We start from the raw sequence: 16,548 nt of genomic DNA, 5'->3' as shown, positions 1-16,548 counted from the left end.
CGGCTCCGCTGCGGCGCGGGCTCGGCTCGGCTCTCCTGCTCCTCTCCTCCCCCCGCCGCTCCCGCTCCCCCCTCCCCCGCACGTAGGCGCTTGGGAAGGGGGAGGGGGGGGGAGCGGCAAAAAGCCCTTCCAGCCTGACTAGAAAATCAGCCTTGTTTCCTCAGAAACCGCAGCTGCTGCGAGCGGAGAACACGTCAGGCCGGCCCTCCGACACGCACAGATGTGCCTTTGTGAACCCACACATACGACGGGGAGGGAGGAGGATGGCGAGTGAGGGCAAGAGCGCGGGGCCGAGGCGAATGGCAGGCGGCTGCTCCTTGCCCAAGGCCGCCCTCCTCCCCCAGCCCCCGCCTATTAGTGGCCCTTGTTTAATTCCTCGGAGTGGCTCAAAGAGCAGCGAAAGCTCGAGGCGACCTAAATAGGGAAACTTTGGAACTCGGGGAGAGAGAGAGGACCCGCTCCTCACAGGCCAGCCCTGCCCCCGCCCCTGTATACGGGGCCGAGCGCCTTCGGGCGGCCGGGGTGTACTTGGCCCTTGGGGATATTTTTGCCCATTTTTATTTTTTTTTAGGACGTGTATTAAAGGGATGAGCTCCCAAGATACTGATCTTTTCCTGAGAGGAATGGGAGAGCGGGAGAAACACAGACGGGGGGAAGTTTCTGCTGACCCGGGAGAGAGCCCAAAATAAAAGGTCGCATGTCCAGCGGCAGCGCCTCTTGCCGTGCCCTCGCCGGCCGCCACTCTCAGCTGCTCTTCTCCGCTTTCCCTCCCCCTCGTCCCTCCCGACCTCTTTCCCCACGCTTCGCCCGCTCTCTTTTTAATATATAACTTTCAGCCTGGATGAGTTGCGACTCGTTCAGCGTAATTGGGACGAGCGGCTGATGGCTGCGAGGGGCCGGGGGATGGGACCGGGCGGGGGGGGGGGGGGGGGGGGCAAGCGCGCACAAAAACAGGTCCGGGGGAGGGGCGCGCGGGCCGCCATTGGCGCCGCCATTTGCGAGCCCGCCCGGCCCGGCCCGGCGGGGGCTCCTCTGTTCTCTCCCCGTTCCAGCCACGCACAAGCGCCCTAGCCCAGTGTTGTTTACTTCCTTCTGCTAACAATGGCTGCAGCAGAGTTGTTGTACGGTATTTTGGTACTTCCCGCAAGTCTGCCCCGCAGTGACTCGCTCGGAAGGATAGGTCTTTCCTTTTAACAGCCTGCCATATCCCGGGCAGGACGAGTTATATACGGAAAGACCTAACCTAGTTCGGTGCATATTTTTAATTTGACAGTTCAGTTATCGGCCTGTCCCGGCCGGCTCTTTATTTTAACTCCCTTTTGTAGAGTCTGGTTCCAGCTGCAAGCCACAACTTGGGCTGCTTTTCACGCAGCATTTAATTTTTCTTGTGTTGAATAAAGGGGATGTGAGCACACAGATCAGGGTTGTCTCCATGGCACAGGAGTGTCAGGCTTATGGTCGGGAAGCGAGCAAGGGAAGAAGAGGACGTACCTGCGTAGGCACAGGCACGTACCTTTGTGCTTTGGTGAAGAGAGACTCCGAATTAGGTTATTAATTAATGTAACAGCTTTTGAAAAGACAAAGTTGCACGTTTTAAATTTAAAATTATGTCTAACTAGACTTGGAGCTAAGGCAACTGGATTTTAAAAGCATGTTTATTTTTAAGGTCTGCAAAACGAAAGGGTTTTATTGCTTCAGCAGAATGATTTGGTAGACGTTCACGCAGTTTTTGGTTTCAGGAAGCCATTGCTTGCTAGTACGGAAACAAGTTTTCAAGCCGAGCTCTACTAAATTAACACTTGGTGGGTCTTTTTCCTTTCAGAAAAGACAAGCGGAAACAAACAAACAAAACACACACACACAAAAACCACACCATGGGGACCGTCCTTTTCTTGCCTCCCCATGTGCTGTACTTGCTCCCCTTCAAGGAGGAGGAGGGACAGAAGTTGTGGCAGGGCGGGTACTGATTAGTTGCTGTCAGTCTGCACAGATTAACACCTATTTTTAGGTTTTCAAACCTCTTGAGTAATACTAGTTAAATTGGCACAGGTTAATAAGTTGGGGTCCACAGAGCCTCTTAACTGTTCACTGTGAAATTTGAATTAAAGAGACAGTCTCACATTGTCAAAACATTGAAAAAAGGTTTATATCCCGAATATTTTTATGTATGTCCGTGTTTGTGTGCATGTGTGTACCCACACAGAAGATACATCGACTTGGAAAACAAAAATTGAAATTAATTACTTGGCACAAACAAACAGTTGGAGAATCTTTGCAGAATAAATCTGCAGTGAAATCGGTTTTGAAAAGAAACACTTTCTTTCTTTACTTTTAATATAAATGTAGCATCTAAAAATAAAACTTAAGCGTTATTTTTTCATGCATTTCTCCCTGTCCTCCTCCCATTATATCATTACACTGTTACACTGACACCCACTGGTAAAAGTTGATCTGAGATCAGGATAGTAAACTGAGCCTCTTGTTGAAGGGACAGCTATTACTCAGGAATAAAAAATAAAACATGGACCAAAGAATAGCTTCTTCCCCTTCCTCCTCTTGGGGGAAAAGCATTGCAATGGTCTTCATTTTGATTTTTTTTTTTTTTTACAAGTTAGTGTGCAGATGTTCCAAACGTAACAAGGGAGACCGCAGTGCATTTCTCTAAGAAACATAACAACATAGGAATAGCTGCATTCAAGGCAGCTTATTTCTAGACATTTATATGGCTAAGGACAGACAACAGGCTGGCACAGATGAGAACAGGAGAAAGGTATTAGTATGTTAGTAGTTGCTGGGTTTAATGCTGTTTCCCAGGTAAAACAGCTTGAAGAAAACCAGAAATAATGGTCTTGCTAGAAATACAGTTGTGTGGGCACTGACCTGATTGTATCAAAGCAGAGATGAATGCCAGTGCTGTGCAAGTCTTTCTTAGTCTGTTTACCATTTATTTCAAAGTTGTTAGTGGTCTTGAAAGCCACTTGTGCTGGAGAAACAAGGCTTATTTTATTGAAATGTACACAGCACCAAAATCTGGTTTGTGAGAGTGTCGTTCCATAGCCCTGCCTAGCACAAGAACAATACCACACAATTATGCTGTTTCAGGCTCTGAAATGGGCTTTCTTCCAAAACACCCTCCCCTTATATTATTAGACATGTTTCTATTAATGAAATGATTGATTGAAAATCTTCCTGTGTTTATGTTGTTTGGGCAGTAGTAGCTTGGATTTCCCCTGTCTAGACTAAAATTGTATCCAGCGGAGATGCATGGGACAGCTGTTTGTAAACTCAGAGTGAGACATAACAAATGAGCTGCAGCAAAACCTGTCTGTGAGTAGCTTCCTTGTAAATACAGTTACACATTCTTTATGCCAAGGGAAAAGCAGAGCCTTAGTAGAAATGAATACGGAAATAAAATGGACTCCACAAAACATGAAAGTGTTGAAAAGCCCTGCCAGGACTGCACAGCTCAGAAATTAAAACGCTAGCCTTTCACCTTTGAAATTGTAGTTCAGGTCTTTCTTTACATTTTGAGTAAAATGAGCTTAAAATAAGTATAAAAAGGAGTCTCTGTGATTGCCAGCTTAGTGTTACAATTGGTGCAGATAACCTAACTGGAAAACAGGGTGACTGGTGGGATTTAGTTCTTCAGGAAAAGTTGTAAAGAAAATCTTTACTGGGGTGCTTGTAAAATACATATATGTATCTGTTTCTGTATATATAAATATATATGTGTGTAAAGAAGAAATCTTTACAAAAGCAGTCATTGAAGTTGAGGATTTATACCAGGTTTTCATGCCTGAAGATGTACTGCTACATTGAATATTACCTTATATGCACACTGTCATACAGAAATGCTAAGTTTGGAAACCTGCACAAGGCTGTTAGCAATTGATTTGTTTTGCTTTTTCACTTCGAATAACAATAAAAGAACGAAGAGGAGGTTTGCTTTGAAACTGAGACAGGCTGGGAAAAAAAATGCTAGCTTGTACTCTGTAATTATCCAGAAGCACCCTTGTAGACCCAGAATACAACTCACAGAGCAGGCATAAAGCAGAGTGAAGAATCAGAGTTTGTGAGGAGGTGGCGTGTCAATAGCATGCCACATCCCTTCTCCTCTCCACTTTCCCTCAATGTTGTTCTTGTTCTGTTTGCATGAACAAACTGCAGCAAACAAATGAGAAGAAACATGGGGGAGGGGGGAGAGCATTTACAGTTCATATTGCAAATAAAATAGTTAAAAATGCTATAAACAGTTTCATAGTCATTGTTTATAGACTCTAGAATTTTTAATATTCCAACATGTAATTGAATTCTGAAGCCAAGATTCTGCAATTAATCAGGCTTTTATAAGTGAGCCACTATTTGCTAGCAGTAACTTTGAGAAGAATTTGGACTTAAATTACTCTGTTTGTTTGTTTGTGGCCATAACAAAAAAGTGAAATGCTTAAGTGGTCAGCAAAATTATATGTTGAGAGTTTGCCTGGGTTAGCAAAAGTCCTGATCTCTATAAGTAGTTCAAGCTTTTGAGAAACCTACTTGGTTTGATTCCTATATGCAGATTTGGGCTTTGTGCATGTGAGTTATGGAACGTGTGTTTTTGGAGGACATGTTTTCAGGGCTTGTGCTCACTTTTCTTCAGTACAATGTCTAGAGAACTCAAGTAAAATGGAAAAAAAATGCAAACACTTTGTTGGTTGTTTTAAGCTTTTATTATTGTGCACCCTACTTAGGACTGAAGTGATTCCTAGGAATGCTGGTATTTTTGCCTACCCCATTGAAATGTTCAGTGTAAAGCTGGGCTAGATGTGAGAGACAGTTTTTCATTCAGTTCTGAGGAATTGTATGGCTATTGTGAGCTGGAGGAGTGTGGAGGAGTTATGGCACTGACTGGAGCACTTGTTCTTTCCCGGTCAGCTCTTAAATCTTGATACCATAAGGGTCAAAAACTTGCCAGCTGTGACATCTGAATAATTTTTAAAGCATTTAATCCAGTCAGAGTGTTTATCAATCGTTGTATCACGTGGGAAGGCGACGGGGACTCGTCCTAAGATAATTCAAAAGGAAAGCGTGTATCGTTGGCAAAAATCAAGTATTTCAGCTGAGTCTTGTCCCACGATTTACCTTTTCAAGTTAAAGATGTAAACATAGAATACTGCCCAGTGAATTCCTACTGCAGAGTTATTTGGCAGGTGTGTGGATAGTCTGTTGTGCAAACCATCCGTTCTAAACCCACACACTGGATCTGACAATACCCACCTGATGCCCTCATGAGTTGCCCAGATGTTATCAGCATTAGCCACTCTTTGTATATGGCATGATATATGGGAGAAGGGGACATCAGGAGGAGCCTTTGATCTGCTTGGGAAATTAGGAGCCAAATTTTGAGAGTGTGTTACATTCTGCAGGCAATTGCCTTTATCCCTTCCCCACGTAATTTACAGTTTCGTGGACCACCATGGTTCTCTTGCTAATTGTATCACACTCCTATGGCAACATTAATTTAGCTGAGTGTGCAATATCAGACATGCATTTAGTATGTTTTAATCATCTTCAGAAAAATATGTTTCAGCCCTTTTTGTACAAAAGTATAGGCTTTCCTTGCTTTTAAGTGTTGCTCATCTCCTTTTGGATCTGTTCTGATTTTTTTTTTTCTGTTGAAGATGAAAAGGGTCGTTTTTATGTTAACTGATCATTTTTCTCAAAATCATGCTTTAGAAAGTCCCAATTTACTGGTCCTACAAGGGAAGGTGGAGAGAGGAAGTGCAGCTATAATAAAGAATCCGTTTCTTTTGACTCAGAATTAGGTTGTGAGCAAGAGGTACCATACACAATCTAGAAAACAAGTATAGAAGTACATAAGACATATGTAGGATAGATCTTATGGTGATAAATTTTGCCATGGTGTGATCTGGTGTTTTTTAAAAAAGCACCAGGTTTTTTCAGATAAAGCAAGAAGAAAAATGCAACAGTTCTTGTAGGGTGGGAGTTGAAAGTACTGTGGGAAGTGGTGCTAAATTACAAAAGGTGCTCAAAAAGGTGTTCTTCTTTTCCTGTTATTTTTGAGATTTCGCTAGGTTGTGTAAGTTACCCATTCCATCAAAAGTAGGAATAAAGAATGCAATTTACAATTGCAGTTGGTTGTGAGACACAGTAAAGGTTTTGAAATTAAAATACTTTTTCTGAAACAGTGCTCCCTACATTGTGTTTAAACTCACCTAAAAATTATTTTTAACCCACATACTCAAAATAATGTTCTCTAAGGTGTAGGAATCTTTTTCTCTTGAGCACAATAGGAATATGTCGAATCTCTTGAAAACAGTTTCTGTTTTTCAAACACCTTTTCTTTTTCAGCATAGATAATTAACGCCTTCTTCACAGTGCTTGGTGCCCTTGATACATCTGTTACCTTTGACAGATCCTTTCTGTTTGCCACCTCTTCCTAACATGCTTCCAATATTTTCAGCACAAAATAGCTTTGTATCTTTGATGTTGGTTGTATACAGGCTCAATTAAATAAGAAAGCTGCTGACAGAATGGTGTAGAGTTGAAGCTTTGTTTCTGTAAAGATTTTGTCCTTGGTCACTTATCTTCAGTTTTTACTGCAAAGTGTTTAACTTCTTTTAGACAAGATTGTTAAGACATGCTTTTATCTGGAACTGTGTTTGTTTTCACTTTTGCAGGTGCTATGTGCAGTAATTATGTAGAGATGTAGGTAAAGGGGACAGAGGAGTACTCTTCAGCTGCAGCCTTAAGCACCAAAACCCCTTCCTACTGGTGAGGGTGGCTTTCAAACATGTTTTTCTGGAAGTTTCTGGAATATTTAGAAGCATATGGCAATGCAGCTGTTCATTACCACCCCCTAGTTGCTGGTGGATGGCATCTTGTATTTAGGCTGAGGAACCCAGGTTTCTGTGGATAGGGCTGTTGGGGCTGCTCAGATGCGCCCTTGGGTCACTGAGCAGTGGCAGTGGGAAGCTCCAGCCCTGCTAGTAGAGAGCAGCAACATTTAACCCTTCTTTGAGATTTTTCTATAATTTTTAAAGCAGTTAATCCACCAACCATAGTGGTTCCTCTGCAGTCCCACAGCGTGGTAGCCCCCAAGGGCAAGAGCTGTAGACACCCTTTGCAGGCAAGGTTGCTCAGTTTTGAAAGAGGGAAATCAAAATGAAATCACAGTGTTGGAACAAGAGAGCGAAAAATACAAATGGATTAGAAAAGATGCAGTCACAATACCTAAATAAAAGACTTACTGGTGGCAGTAATTGTTACTGCTTATGTCACATGGTATAATGACAGTTTTTCAGGATTTCCCACATATTAGAATGCATGAGGTTGGAATTTTGTTTTTATGATACCTACCACTCCTTTCTTAAGGGAAATTAAACAGCAACTGCTCTGAGATTTTGGGTTATGTACAACAGTCATTTTGATCTCTACACTGTCAAACAAATAAATATCAAAAGCATTTTTAGTGCAGTTACTCTGTTTCATGCAGTGTTCTGGTGTGAAAGAACTAATTGCATGTTACACATCTTTTGCATATATATATGAAAAACAGTATGACAGGAAAATAGAAAAGAATTGGAATATATGCTTACGGAGAGAAGACGTGCATGGGTATGTGTGTGTTTATATATATCTTGCCTATTCAATCTCCTAATGACAAGAGCAGATGAGCATGTTACTGCCATGGATTTACTGATGATCCACTATTGATAAGGGACCTATGGAGCAGTGACAGAGTTGTAAGGGATGGGAAGGTGCTCACAGATTCCCCTTCAGTGAGGGTGCACTGAGCAGAGATCTACACAATCTCAAATGTCTGTTTCTCTGGGAACTGTAATGTTTGTTTCTTGGCACGAACCTAAATATTTTTGTACTTTTCTATCTCCTTGACTTTACAGAAATTGCCCCATAGCCCCATAGCCCCATTTTTTTCCTCCTGAAGTACTCCTGATATGTCTAATTCTGTTGTAAGTATTGTATCTCACAAGGCTGATTGTTATTACTTCTGGTTAACTAATGTTTTCTTCTCTTGACTTTGTTCTCAGGATTTTGCAAAATATTTGCAAAGGGAGACTAAACCAGCAGGTTGGTCAATAGTAAATCCAGCAATGTATGTTGGACTCAATGCTGAAGATGTGAATGATTTTTTTTTTAATTGTTGTAAATCAGCTTCCCCAAAAGCACTGACATTTAAGAAAAATTTCAAAAATATAAGCAGGACAGGTCTGTTCCCCTAACCAAGTTTTAAGAACATGATGCATCATTGTGTTTTATGTCAAACAATGGCTGACCAAGAACAGAGCTGCTTTAGTGAGCTGTGTCCTTGAGCCGCTGTGTTGTCTGTACATGCTAATAAGGAGAATGAGGAGAATTAATAAGCAATTTGAACTGCGGAATAGTTTCTTGAAACATCTTTTCAAACCTTTTTAACACAAAGTAGCACACAAAGTTACTCTATCATTTAAAGAGGGATCGTTTTGTTACTTATTTTGTATTTTTCAACCTAAAAGTTGTGGCTTCAAAAATTAGAACGTTGATCTTTATTATTGCTAGATCTTTATTATTACTAGACCCAGTGAGCTAAGAGATAAATGACTGATACTACAAAGAAGAAGCAAAAAATGAAAGAGAAAGCCTAAGAAAAATGCCAGATTTAATGAATAATTACCGTGAACTGGGTCACATGGTTTCTAGTTTTTACATAGGTCAAACTGTGAGGCAATAGCATTTACTTAACTGAAAGGCCAGAGTAAGTAGTCTCAACAGCCTTTGTATGGAGAGTGAGGAAATTTCAGCTGATCTATCCTTAGTTCATGAGATTTATACTATGTGACTGTCACATTTTTATTTCAGGCATAGATTCAGAGTCATAACAAAGGTGTGTCTTTGGTGTATTTATTCAAGGATTGCCCAGGGAACATGCCCAATACTCACTTGCTACAGATCTGAAACCTAGCCTAAAGTACATGCATGATTGCAATTAAAAATAAATAAAACTGGTGGCAGGTAGCAGAGAAAAAAGGGAAGGAAGAGTTGTTGCAATTACCAAAGTTTATTATCACAGTTCAGTGTGCATTTAAAGCTGTGTACACCCTCAGTAAATCCTTGAAAACTGCCAGAAACTAGTGTGTGTCACGTAGGTTTGTCCCTGCTCAAATGAGAAGAACAATTATTTTCCACAATTACTGAATCCTAATTACTTGAAAAGGATGACAAAGGGAGGAGATGTTAAAGCTAGTTAAACTGGATTTCATAAAGATATTAATGACTATAGCCATATTCATCTTTAAAATAAACTAAAGACTTTGAAAAATGAAAACTGGATTAACTTCCTATCATCTTCATTTAAAAGATGTGTTCAGAACTTGCGGTGTGTGGGTGGGTGGGCTGAAGGGAAAGCCTTAAAAGCTGAAAATCTACACTAGAAAAAGATTATGAGGGTGTATGTGCACCAAGCACTACAGCATCCTCCATGTTCCATGCGATCCATGCTATTTTCTAGAGGCAGCTGAGGAAGATTGGTATGTGAAAATAGTAATTGGAGTTACATTTGCATTGCTCTGCACCTGGGCTAATGAGACCCACTGAGTTGTTGGAACTACAGAGCCTCTCCCTCCCCAGGAGTGGAAAAAGTCACCACCAAGTCCTGCATAAGTCAGAGAGCAAAATGGGTACAAGACCACAGAGTTTGAATTTAACACTCTGATGTGTTTTTTTCATGGCACGATTGAGCAAGTCGTGCACCCCAACAGCAAGAAGGTGATTTGGCAGTAGTAATTCAAGAGGATGCACCTGTCTTTCCTCATTCTTTTTAGATTTTGTTATCACAGGGAAAAGAGTTCTTTCTAAACTGATGGATTGTTACTGAACAGGGAAAACAAAAGTATTGCAAAATGCAAGTATTAACTTACACATTTGTTTTGTTTTGAGCATATTTTAGAAGAGCCAGAGGCATGCCTTTTTAGTAAGTAGGCAGTTGGCAAAAACCCTCTAGGTATCGGAGAAGCCCTGTGCTATAATTTTCCTAGAATAATAATGTCAAACAAATGACAGTAGAAAGCCTATAAAATTTGCAGCCAGCTGGGCAAATTCTCATGTGTGAACCACAGAAACTGTAAGTGCCCATATAAAATATTTTGTCTTGATCAGAGCTGCTCCAGTCTACTGCATCCCTTGCCAGAGTAGCTGTAACCCCCTCACCTGCCAGCTGCAAATAGTGGCTCCATTGGGTGAACTCCGAGGAGCTCTAGCCCCAGTCTCAGAGCAGCATTAAGTGTGTGCTGCATTGGAAGTTTTTGCCTGGGTAGTTAAATGTAGATCAATGATCCTTCTCAGCATGAATGTTAACAGGGTATTACATGGGAATCAGCATGCATCAGAAATTATTATAAGTGCTTATTTTCAGATTCCCCCAAACAAGATGGAGAGGGCTTTTTTAACCTGTCTTTTGTGAGGTAGTTATTTTGTCTTTGTGTACTTGGTATTCCGTTGTTTGGATAACAGTCTGGGCACTAAGTATGGCTGTAATTCCTCCTCTTAATGGTTTCCACTTCTCATGACTCTTGCTTAGTTTCACCTAATCCTATCTCAAACAATGTGTTGATGAGCCAAGAAGGACTTGGGCTGAGCTGAGGACTGAACCAATGCTGAAGATGGCTTTGAAAAAGAACAAATTATAATAATTCTTTGTGTCATCTGGTCACTAGGTTGTACAACTTTGTTCCAGAAAGGCCATGTTCAGCATTGCGCCTCAAGGGTTCTATCTATGTTTCAACTCCTTTTCTCTTTGACAGGGAGGTAAAAATGACTGTGTGTAATTTACTGTAAGTCTCTTGGTCGCGATGCAATATTCTTTGTTGAACTGGGTCTGTATGAGTCATTTATTGAGAAGCAAAATAGAACTACTGACAAAGTTTCATTACTTCTGACAGAAAGAGACTCAAGGCTACACACCATCTTGTTTCAGGGTACTGCACACGTTACTCATTAGGTCCTTCTGGCTGACATGACATTTATGAATTCTTTCATCTTACAAAAAAATACTAAATGCTGTTCTATTTGACCATTTAATCATAGAATACTACATAGGCAGTAGCGGTCTGGGCCATAGCTGTCCATTTTTGGAGTCTGTGTAAGTTGTGCAGGGAGGCGGGAAGCTCACCTTGCCAGGCACTGGGGAGCTTTCTGGACCCCATCCTGGGCAGCCCCAGAAGGCTGCGCTCAGACTGAGGGCAGCAGCAGGAGCAGGCTGTAGGAAAGTCAGCTGCCCAGGCAGGACAGGCCTGTGCAGCTGTTCAGCTGTGGGACACTCCTGCTTACACCACTGATTGTGTCTCGTGCCATTGATCCACAGCGTATGGTTGATACACACACTCCCTAGAACACTACCCCTTCATTTACCCCTTACCACTTGCAATAGTCTTCTAGCCCTAAATTGCAGGATACTGTGCAGTTAGGAGCGAAAAGGCTGTTTCATTTTTTAGATAATCTGGGAAAAAACTGACCAAAGAACAGTGACCAAAAACTGCTTTTACACAGAAATTAAATAGGCGCAAACAGCATTCAACTGTAGCACTGTGTTTTGAAGGAGCAGGAAGTGTAGACTGGAGCAAAGATTCAGGGCAGTGCCTAGGGGAAAGCTGCTGTATCTGATACAGATATAAATATGTACATGAAAGCAGCAGTGCTTCATTTAAGAATCAAGTCTGCATTTTTTAGTGATGCAGTGAATTTTTCACTGTAAAAGAAAAACACTCCTCCTACCCAAGATATTTACATGTGTACACACTCAGAACAGTCAACTAAAATAAAAAAAGTTTAGCTGCCACAAATAGGTATATAATGGGAAGTTCTTGATTAACATCAGATTATCTTAAAGCAATAATGAATGTCTTGTTTATTTTTTTATGTATTGGAATGGAAGGGATATATTCTGAAGGCAATTAAGAGAGAGATGGTGCTTGCCTGATTCTTAAGGTAATGTTCTCTTTTGCTGGGGTGATGTGGGTGCTGATTGAAGTACACGAGCGTTCCCACTAGAGGGGGGTCCACTCAGCCTGGGTTGTAGTGCATTTTGGGGTTTTTGTTGTTTTTTTGTTTTGGTTTGGTTGTTTTTATTTTGGGTTTGTTTGTTTTGTTTCATTTTGGTTTTGTGGGGTTTTTTTGGAAGCTCAGCATGAGGAAAACCTCATGCAGTCCCACATCTTGTTTTAGTCATGTTGTGTATCTTATGGTGTCAGCAGTTACTTGTCTCTTACTTAGCTTAACTGTCCTTTATACAAGGAAGTGAAAATCCAAATGAAAGGACTAAGGCACTAGTGCACTGTTAAAACACAGTAGTAACAAAGAATACAGAGAATGTTTCATTGTATCATCTGCAAGGTGAGGACAGTTATTTATCACAGAAGTGGGGTGATCATTCTTGGAAAAGTAGAAGCAGCTTTATCAGACCTGTTCAATAACATTCTTAATTAGAATTGTTATCTATCTTCACTCCAAACCATTTTACTGTCTCTGTGAGCCTTATGTTTCCAAGCATAAAAGAAAATATTTCTATCTATGAAAGAGACTAAAGAGTGTGTTAAACTAGCTTAAATGTCTGTTTTACTCTTTGATATCACAGTTTGTTCTTCCTCTCAGTTTCTTGGTGAAACTACAATTGAGTTTTGCACATGTGTTGGTCATTGTGTTAATTAATGTGTTTTGAAGCTGTGACAGTTGGGAGCATTCTCTTGGCCCTGAGCAGGAGCTTCCTCAGCAGAGCCCAGGTGCTGACAATATGCCTGTGCTCTGCACTGGGGCTCCTGGCATGTGAGGTGGCCTCTGTGCAGATGAAGTGCAGTGCAGAGCCCAAACTAAAACTCTGCCTGGTCTGTGCTGGGTTGGTGCAGGGTTCCCGTGCCATCCCATCCATGTTGCGCTTCTGTGGGGCAGGGGACAGGCAGCCCTGGACAGGGGCTGTCCACCCAGCTGGGACCCTTGGGAAGGAGAGGGAGGAAGAAGGGACAGCAGGGAAGGGGAGACAGAGAGTACTGGGGCTGGCAAGGCTTCAGCATCTCTGATGGATTCAAGGAGGAAGTCAGAGAAGGACCCTGTGGCACAAAGAAGGCTCCATTTTTTCTCTAATGGATCTCCACAATAGAAGTGTAGCGCAGTAATGAGCATCCACTCTCTGCAGCTACCTGAAAGGTACAACAACTGAGGTTGTACCCAGGTGGGGGTCAGTCTCTTCTCCCAGGCAGCAAGTGACAGGACAGAAGGATACAGAGGAAGTTCAAATGGGACATCATGAAAAATTTCTTCACTGAAAGGGTAGTCAGGTATTGGAATGGGCTGCTCAGGGAGCTGGTGGAATCACTATTCCTGGAAATCTTCAAGAAACAACTGGATGTAGCACTTGTGTTCCATAAAAGGTTGGACTTGATGATATTGGAGGTCTTTTCCAACCTTTATGATTCTACAATTAATGGGACTGGAGATAGCATCTGGGATATACGACTACATAATACTGGATGGAGAGAACTAAGTAAGTTTGAAAAAGTTTTTGGTGTATATCTAGTGGTGATAGACCCCAAATGTACCAGATTCTGTACCAAAACAGTAAGCCTAGTGAAAATGAGCATTGACACTTCAGATGTGTACCACATTAACTCTAACCCTAACCCCTAAGCAAGATGCTTCTGATAGTGGAATGACTTTTTTCAGAAGCCACCTGAGCGTCTGAGCAGGGCAGTGTATTGTGACAAGCAGTCATACAGTTATTTCCAATCCAATGGCTGATTATTCTTTCTGGCCCTGGGCAAGTCACTTAACCCTCTGTTTCTTCATCTGTAAAATATATTATGGATATTTATCAGTCTCACCAGGACTGATTGTTTAATATTTATAAAGTGCCTAAAGGATTAGAAGCTTAATATAAGGAGCTAATATGTATCATATCATTTTAGATTGATTTTATTTACTTGGATTTTTTCCCTACCTCCTATTGAATGAGATGCTATTTTGTAGCCTCTTACTGTCATTCCTAATTAGCTGGACAGGTCACAATTGGGTAACTCTAGGTTCATTTTCTTCATTTATTCCTAGTTCCTGTGAATGCTTTATCTCCCTCCCACTTTTTTTTTTTCTCTTCCCTTTTTTAATTTAAAGATGAAGAAATACCATATGTTGCTAGATTATGACATAAATATATTTAAGTGCTCCCATCATTGTTAGTTTATCAGCCTTTCCATTATAAACCCTCTTGTTCAGGGGTTTATAACTCTGGCATTATAACATGCTTCAGGGTGAAACTTCACATTCATTTTTTCCCTTTTGATTTGCTTTAAATCCTTCACTCTTCTTAAGTTAAACTGGAGATTAGATGCATTAGTTATACTAGTTGTATAAATTATAATGCAAGAGTAGGCATTCTAAATACGATGTAAATCAGAGAAACAGAGAATTTCCTAGTTGTTAAACTGTGAGCCTGAGAGGAGAGATCTGGGATTCTTTCCATGAGTGTGTCCCTGGCTTGGCACATAACTACTAAAAAATTATTCAATCTCTTTCTGCCTCACTCTCTCTATATTGGGATGATGACATTTCTGACTTCACTGGTGTATTGGGAAGCTTAATTAATTAGAATTCATAAAAGACCGAGATTCTCAGGTGAAAGGTGCCAAAGTGTGAAGCATTTTTAAGGAGTCTAATGAAAAATCAGTGTGCCTGCTTTCCTAGGGCTGTTCCTGTTGTTGCAGTGGAACGTGTATCAGCTCTAGAGCTGGACAGTGTGTGGCAACCAGCAAGGGCTTTGCCACCAGTGTGGCAACCAGTGTATGGCCAAAGCAAGGGCTTTCATCTGGAGCACCACTCAATGACCTGACAGCTTGTTTTTGTCAGACTTTCAAACACTCCCTGTATCTCTCAGCCAGTTGGTCTCAGCCTTTGCCTGGGGAGCCTGTGTTCCCCAAATTCTAGTTTTCAAACAGTTGTCTCTTGCAAGACAGGACAGGAGCACGCAACCAGGACCTTGGCTCTCCTTGTTGCAGTTCCACTTGTGCTGGTGCAGAAGTACCCAGCCTGCTGAGAGGGTAACAGGAGGGAAAGAGGTCAGGGGTTTCCAGCTTTTTTTTTTTTTTTTGCAGGGACTTACTATGGCAGATCATTCTGGTTGTGCTCAGGCAGCTTTTTGGTGTAGTCAAAATTCTGTATGGAGAAAAATGTTCCAGCTGTAGTACAGTAAATTCTGGGACACTGGCAGGTATTCTTTATGTCATTCAGGTGGAGAAACCTTGTTTGTGTCGTGAGGGATGTTCTCTAAGTTTCTTCACTCGAGGATTTCTATTGTCAACTGTTAGTTTTGCACATCTTGTCATGTGCAGGTTTCCTAGGGTTGATCCAGACTGACACCTTCATTTACAGATCAGTTCTTTGCCTGAAATGTGGTGCTGTGCTCAGGAGAGAGAGGTTCTTGGTGGTGGCTAAATTTGAAATTATCTTTCTCCTTATAATTTCAGGTTGAAGTCTTGGCCTCCGAGGATGCTACATTTGGACACAAGGTGTGTAGTTTGGTGCAGTTTTGTTATATAGGTCCCAGCAATATGAATTGTTGGATGTGATGCCACAGAAAATGACAATTTTCAACCTGAGAATTGAGGGTCCTGTGACTTACATCCATCAATTCAGAAACTTTGCCTTGTGTGTGATAATCTGAGAATGGCACACAAGCTGTCTAAATCCGTTTCTTGGTATAAAACCTGTGAGCAAGTTTTACTTGCAGAAACCCTCGTGGACCCGTGTAAGATCAGCTTAGCAGTAGTTTTTAAGATTGGACTTGCCCAAACGCTGAATTTATTCTTGTTCCATAGATTTGCAACTCAGAAATTGTTCTTGTTGTCTGCTTGGCAGTCTGCTGAGTAAGCCACTTTGTTCAGGCCCTTTTTCACAGAGCATTTTGAGTAGGAAGTAGTGCATTGAACAGCTGCATCACCCTGTGTTCAATTGTAGATCAGCGTGTGGCGGGCAGTGTGTGTTGGAGAGATGACTTCAGACCTGCCCAGCTGCATGGATGGGCTGTGTCCTACCTGGTGCTCAAGTTTCTTTGGCCAGTGAGCATTGTGGTGATGACCACTGTTTTAACTGAGCACTAATAGCAGATGATTTTAATCAGGGCAGATTGTGTGTAGGCTATAACCATTTAGCCAGGAAGAGTGGATGGGGAAGGAAAAATGGAGGTTGTAGGAACAGTAGGCTAAATCATGAGAGTGAAGAGTTTCCTGCTGCTGAAAGCCCATATGCTGTGATGCTACTGCAGGTGGGAAAATAGCAGTGCTGTTACTATTAAGGTAAAAAGGAAAAGCAAGAAAATATTGAATAAGTTCTCCAGGTTTATTTGGAATACAATAAGCAAAATTAACTAGCAGGGAAAAAAAAGCATTAAAAGTGCATAAATATTCATGATGCCAAAATTTACATTGTGTCTATATTGTACATTTTTATGTTGATATGTGATAAAGTGATTTCAATAAATTATTAGAAAACAAACAGAGCTACTTTGGTATT

At 41.4% G+C, this 16,548-nt stretch overlaps 1 protein-coding gene across 7 annotated transcripts in view; it reads left to right on the top strand.

Annotated features, from left to right (window-relative positions):
• ARID1B (AT-rich interaction domain 1B) overlaps window positions 1-16,548 on the top strand; it is a 324,330-nt gene that overhangs the window by 165,221 nt on the left and 142,561 nt on the right. For 5 of the 7 annotated variants that reach the window (XM_074537691.1, XM_074537692.1, XM_074537687.1 and 2 more), the window contains one exon: window positions 15,504-15,545. The exons of the other annotated variants lie outside the window; for them this stretch is intronic. In XM_074537691.1, the coding sequence (XP_074393792.1) occupies window positions 15,504-15,545 (42 nt within the window). The remainder of the gene's footprint in view (window positions 1-15,503; window positions 15,546-16,548) is intronic. 7 annotated transcript variants of the gene reach the window in all.

Source organism: Zonotrichia albicollis, chromosome 3, assembly GCF_047830755.1.
Source record: "Zonotrichia albicollis isolate bZonAlb1 chromosome 3, bZonAlb1.hap1, whole genome shotgun sequence".
Taxonomy (NCBI): domain Eukaryota; kingdom Metazoa; phylum Chordata; class Aves; order Passeriformes; family Passerellidae; genus Zonotrichia; species Zonotrichia albicollis.
Note: the sequence above shows the minus strand (reverse complement) of the source record. Positions and strands in the feature narration are given on the sequence as shown.